This window comes from Rhipicephalus microplus, chromosome 9 (genome assembly GCF_043290135.1).
Source record: "Rhipicephalus microplus isolate Deutch F79 chromosome 9, USDA_Rmic, whole genome shotgun sequence".
In the NCBI taxonomy this organism is placed as follows: Eukaryota; Metazoa; Arthropoda; class Arachnida; order Ixodida; family Ixodidae; genus Rhipicephalus; species Rhipicephalus microplus.
In genome coordinates this window covers 10,311,987-10,318,062 of record NC_134708.1, presented here as the reverse complement: position 1 = coordinate 10,318,062, position 6,076 = coordinate 10,311,987, and the positions used below count along the sequence as shown (strand labels likewise).

General features: G+C 43.1%; 1 protein-coding gene across 1 annotated transcript; it reads left to right on the top strand.

Annotated features, from left to right (window-relative positions):
- The first annotated feature begins 347 nt into the window (after positions 1-347).
- Positions 348-5,744, top strand: LOC142771252 (uncharacterized). The gene is made up of 2 exons (XM_075872723.1): positions 348-600; positions 5,300-5,744. The coding sequence occupies exons 1-2, from the start codon at positions 355-357 to the stop codon at positions 5,591-5,593; spliced, it is 540 nt and encodes a 179-aa protein (XP_075728838.1). The 5' UTR covers positions 348-354; the 3' UTR covers positions 5,594-5,744.
- The last annotated feature ends 332 nt before the right edge of the window (positions 5,745-6,076 follow it).

The following is a 6,076-nucleotide window of genomic DNA, read 5'->3' as shown; positions in this document are numbered from 1 at the left end:
GCTTTCTTATTCTTTGTGCTCTGTCTTTCCCTGTGTGCGCATATTCGCATCACTTAAAAAATAAGCCCTCCGTGAAGTGACTTGACGAGAAAGACTGGGCACTGTATAGGTGCCTTTTAAATAACATTAAAGAACTTGCTATATACCAGCCACATGCACTACTCAATATTTGGGTCACGTGTTCATGGTCTCCTAGACTTCCTGTCCATAGCCGTTTCTGACCGTGTTTAAAAACAGTGTAGCAAGGCCACTTTAAGAACTCTCGGCAGGAGTGCAGTGATACGCGCAAAACTAATTGTATTGCAGGTGCTCAACACTACAGATGAGAAACCGGAAGGTGGCATTGTTGTGCTGATGAGCGATAGTGAAGAAAACATGACGCCCAAACTGAATGACATCCTGCCAGAACTCATGGCGGCCAAGGTGGGAGTCAGTACGATGGCGATGGGAACATCAGCCGATCATCAGATCGAGACGCTGGCAACCATGACCGATGGAAAAGCGTTCTTCTTCCCTGGCCTCCAGCCAAACACGGCGATTCTCTTGCAGATAGCCTTCGAGGAAAGCACCACTCGAGGAGATCGTAGAGTTGACATCAGGGTGCGTATCGAGTGCGAATCACTTGGAACCTAGTTTATCTCGTGCAGTCATCTGCTCTCATCTTATGTCATCAGTTCGCGTCACCTCGGTAACGACATCTATAGCATATATCTACGTAAATTATAGTATTTCAAGCAACGTCAAGTGAAGTGACGGAGATGGGGGGAGGAGAGTAAAGATAGCATATAACCATACACTGTGAAAAAAAAAAATACTTCGAGGTGGGAGGAAAATGCTTTTCCTCTTGCGTCCCCCATATTTGGAAGAATTTTCGCTGCGGACCTTCGGAGCGAAGTGTTTACTCCGGCTGGCCGGTGCAATTGCGTGGTACATCCGGAGCACTTTCCACTGATATTTTCCTTCGGCGCCGGAACGATTGCTTAGCGCCACCGGAACATTTTGTAACCCGCCTTTCACTCCGGCAAGCCAGAGGGATTACGTGGCACCTCCGGAGTGTTTTGCATGGGTTTTTCCTTCCCGCTATCCGGAGCTTCTGCGTTGCGCCTCCGGAGTATTTTACGAATGTCCTTACTTCATCTGGACCGAGTTTAAGCGAGCTGCAACGGCATTTTAAAGTGTTTGCTCTCTAATTATTTATTTTATGGTGAACGGTGAGGCGTCGGTTATATGAACGGATTCTCAAATCTAATGCATGCACTGCAGAGTTGCTGTGTATTTTTCTCCACAGAGCACTAGCACATGAAATTCAAGAAAGCACTCAAGTTCATGCTGTTCGATTTATTCAGAATAAGCTGCTGTTTCTGATTTATGACTCAACATTCGTGAAAAGAATACAAAAGAAACATACAAAAAGTTACCAAAAAGAAAAAAAACACAAGACCACTCACATGAAGTCCACAGCATTCAAGTTTTAAGCGCAGCACTTCGAAATGAAGGCCAGAATTCCGCTAAACGATGCACGACAAACGAAGCAAGTATGGCCACCGGGGACAGCTGTTCACCATACCGGAAGGATTATTTATCAACTTCATTGACGATGCAAGGGTTTTGCTGATTGCTTCTTGTATAATTTAGAAAAAAAATACCTGAGAACAGCAAATGACGCGAGAGGCACAAAAACTGAGCACACTAAAGCCAGGGTACACATTATATCCTATAAAGTCTGCGTGTACACGAAAACAACTAGCTTCTTAAACCGGTCAAACACAAACACACACGCACACACAAGCACAAACACACACAAAAAATACAGGACAGGCGTTCTATATCTATAGGCAGATCCCGATCCCATGTACTACGGTGCCAGACAGTAGCTACGTGATACAGCGGCTACGTTCACATTCCCGTGACGTGAGCATTAATTCAATGCGCGCGGAAGTTTCCCATATATTTCTGAATCTGTAGCTCTACTTTTGCCGAAACATTTAAAAGCTTTTTTTTTTTTACTAAAAGCAGCGAAATTCGGTGCTCTCGAAGACAGCATCACGACTGCCTATCCCAATCATTTATAATTTTATCAATGCTATTGCTGATAATTTTACTCACATTTTAATATTTGCTCATCGTCCCACATTTCGCAATTAGGCCTTCCTTTACAGTTTCTATGGTTGCGACCTGCCTTTAACAAAAGCGTGCCTTCATTCTCCTTTGCGAATAGTCTTCGAGAGATGTTGGCGCTGTTTTCGTTTTAATTTGCATGCCCACTGTTTCGATACTTGTAGTGAACATTTTTCAAAGTAGGTATTGCATGAATCGTTTCAACCTCAAGCCCAAAATACAAAAGTTTACAACAACGTAACAAAATAAATTATGATAAAAAGTACACACATCACGCCACCTATGCCAGCGGCATTTTCATCATACACTGACAGAAATAAGAGGAGGTTGGCCAGTTTACTGAATTTACAGGTCCGTGCAAACGTCGGAGGTCATGGAAGGTGTTCATGTAGAGGCGTCATGACGAGTCCACCAGGATTCGAAGGGTTCGCTTTTAGCCTGTCCTGTTCACAGGCCAGCGTTGTTGCTTCTGGTATTCGATCCTTGTTCGTAAGAGAGAGAGAGATAGAACGAAGCATTTTCTTTCCAGAGAGGAGGTGGATAAGACGGCGAACATTATGAGTTTTACCCGTTTGGTCGGGAAAACTTGACCCTCGCTCTCAACCCTCCCCCCAAATAAAAAGAAAAAAAGCTGCATTACAGGCCATGCCAGCGGGAATGAAGAGAGAAAAAAAAAAACACGCTGCTGCGTACTTCCTCAACTCAAGAACACAGAAACTGTGGCTAGTTTCTCGAGACGGTGCCCTCTCTTTTCTCTCTTACTCTCATAACCATGCCCCTCCGTTCTATGCTGAGCTGTGCGGTCAGATGAGTTGCAGAAATGAGTGTTTAAACCCCAACCTTCTTCTACAAAAACGTCGGATGTCCCACAACCCTTGTTGACGGCGTTTTACGCAAAAATATGGTTATGAAAGAGCACAGACAGTGCCTATCTGTGCGCTCTTCATTTTTTGTTTTTTTTTTCTTTTTTGTGCAAAAAGCCGTTCGCATTGGAATTCAAACTCACCCAACGCTCGGTTCATCTAAGCTCTACAAACTGTTTTGGCAAGCGAGCCGACGCTCCTTTTTTTACGCATCATTCGTCACTGCTTTCGTCAGCTCCTTTCTTGCTTTTTTTTTTGTCTTGAAAGCAGGACAACGCCCGAAGCGCCTAATATTTTAGATACACTTATACAAGAGAAATCATTTCACCAAATTGATTGCGTGTATCCGTTCTAAAAGTCTGCACTAAACAAACTGCCCTAGCTCAATTCACTACATTTATAAAGAATAAACGCTAATTTCAGGTATTCAAGTTTTATCAGTGCAGGTAACACGATATATCGAAATAATTTATACGCAGTGGTAGATCTCGTCCAGGCGTTTGTTAATATGAAAAGCGCACAATTATTACCGCTTTTGTATGGTGACAATGCCAAATTATTTTTAACCTGTTAAGCTTACTTATAACAATTATTACCTTTTTTATAGAAGCAACCCATAACCATGACATTTTCCATTATTGCAGATCTGATTAGCACTCCAAAGATTAAAGTGTTATTGAAATTACCAATGCTATGCTAATAAAAAGACTCGTAGGCCAAACAGCACGTTATCGGAATTTCCGCTGACGTTTACTGACGTCCTGTAAAATTACCCTATTATTGATAACCTGTTCCCTCATCAACCCACCATTACCTATATTAGCCCTACGGGACAAGGATAACGCAGATAATTGAAGAAGAGCTCACTAACCAGTTTTGCACAGCACTAGCGACTACCGAGTGGCTCATCATACGCGAGATCACAATGTGTCGTTCGCTGCTCAGAAGCATCACACGATTAAGATTCCCACCACTCCCTTCTGTCGATGACAACATTCGTTGTGATTTGTAGTCACTAGTGAAACCCAGAAGGCCCACAGAACAATTTCCTTTTCGCGAACGCGGTCGAAGGCTTCGCACAATCCTCACCGCGTTGGCTTTGTCGGCGCCATGTTAATTTGTCTGGGAAACAACGGCCACCCGGCATCGAGGCTGCTACGTCACTCCTCGAACAGCCAACAAATGCCGCTGAGAGATGAGCCGGAGCATTTCCGGAGCAACCACGTGAGCATAAGCAAGGGATTGACACAGTTTTTCTCCGGTTTCCTTCATCCGGCGCCCACCGGAGGAAAATGGTGGAAAACGAATGTATTCGCTCCAATACACTGCGGTTTCAGTGAGGCCACTGAAGCAGAGCGGGCGCATCATTCCCGGGTTCCTCCCAGCTGGGTATAGTTTTGTTTACAGTGTACATAGGCAAAGCAAGGTGTAATAAAATAGTTAAGCATATTACAGTATAGAAGGAGGTGGGAAAGAGTAATCAGGGTGAGGAGGCAGAAAGGGGAGAGATCAAATCAGTATATAACAGTGAATGCAGTCACGTAGGCAAAGTCCTTTAAAGCAGGCGCCTCAACACATGGCCTGCACATGTCTTTATCCGACATTCTTTTTTATGTTACCAATATGTATGTTCATTAATTACGCAGGCATTATTGATCCAAAGCATTGTTTTCGTGAAGTCTTCGTGTGAGCACAATGTGCTGAAAAACATAACCATCAAATGAAAACTACATTTCAGAATCGGCATACAGCCAACATAGACATTGGTATCGACGTGGTATTGGAATCGTGGCACTGAATCTCCTTGAGAAATGCTACATATATGAGTCCTGATAAATGCTTTCTTTGAAGTGACAACGTGTCCGACAATTTGTACCATATGCTGTTAGCCAGCACTTTGTCCTCTAGTCGTTCTTTCTTCATATACCAACTCAGTTTTTCTTCTTTTTTTTTACGATGAGTTTTGTGCTCTGTCACACAATTTTCTATCCTAAAGACCGTAGCAATGAAGCCTCTGGTAGCCTTCGCATGTGGGACAGTCATGCAAGAACGTCCCGTATGACGTCACTGCTAAGGCGGCACGTCGCTCTCTGCTCTGGCAGAAGGAATGCTATTAGAGTAGTGAGAACGGTGAAGCGGCACTTCGTACTTCACTGCGACTAGCCTTACAACGTATGACATTCCAGCCTGTGTTTACTGCAGGCTTAGCTTCGCCATTCGGCGAAACTGAACTTGTTAAAAGTTTCTAAAATCCAATTTACACCTGAATATCAAAAGTCTTGTATTAACATGACGTCACATTGTTGTGTCATCTGCAGATTGCAAATTTCGCAAAGGCCTTCACGACCAGGTTGGAGGAAAAGTTCATTCTTGACTCAAGTTTGGGTAAATGGACCGTCGTAATTTTTGACCAACTTAATCCCACACCCACTGACGTCTCACTTGTCCTAATCGATCCGAGCGGGCAAGAATGTAAGAAGTGCGTACAACATGGAAACAAGAAAACGAAGACCGTCTTTGTACCAAGCCCGGCGCAGGTAACCTACGGCTTCTTTTTCAGTACAGCCAATGCTACTGCTCCTGATCAACTGACACTGGTCAAAAAGGTTTAACGCAGCGCAACTAAGTAATATGTCACCTGGAGAAAATATGTCACGTTGTGTTTTATGTTTTGCAATGCAGAACGTTATACTAGAACGGACTATGGTCAAAACATTTGTGAGGTGCAACGGAATACCATATCAATCAATCAATCAATCAATCAATCAATCAATCAATCAATCAATCAATCAATCAATCAATCAAAGGAGTTTATTTTCACCAAAAAACCAAACATTTGCGGTGAAAAAAGGTGGTCGGGAAAAAAGCTGTCCAATGACAGCTTAACAAAGCCCCATCCACCCATCGGCGATGAGACGAGAGGTTACAGCATTTGATCACAGAGAAATAAAAAAAAAGATGCTAAACATTTCAAGTGTGCGTTACGAAATACAATGCACAAACGAATACAAATATGCATGCACGTATGATAGATAAATATATTGCACAGTATATGAATACTGAAAGAAAAACAACTTGCAAAACACGTGTATGTT

Bases quoted from the DNA above. Each gene is read 5' to 3' on its own strand.
- LOC142771252 (XM_075872723.1), top strand. From the start codon at position 355: ATGAGCGATAGTGAAGAAAACATGACGCCCAAACTGAATGACATCCTG. The intron at 601-5,299 runs GTGCGTATCGAG...TGTCATCTGCAG, and splicing joins ATCGTAGAGTTGACATCAGG to ATTGCAAATTTCGCAAAGGC.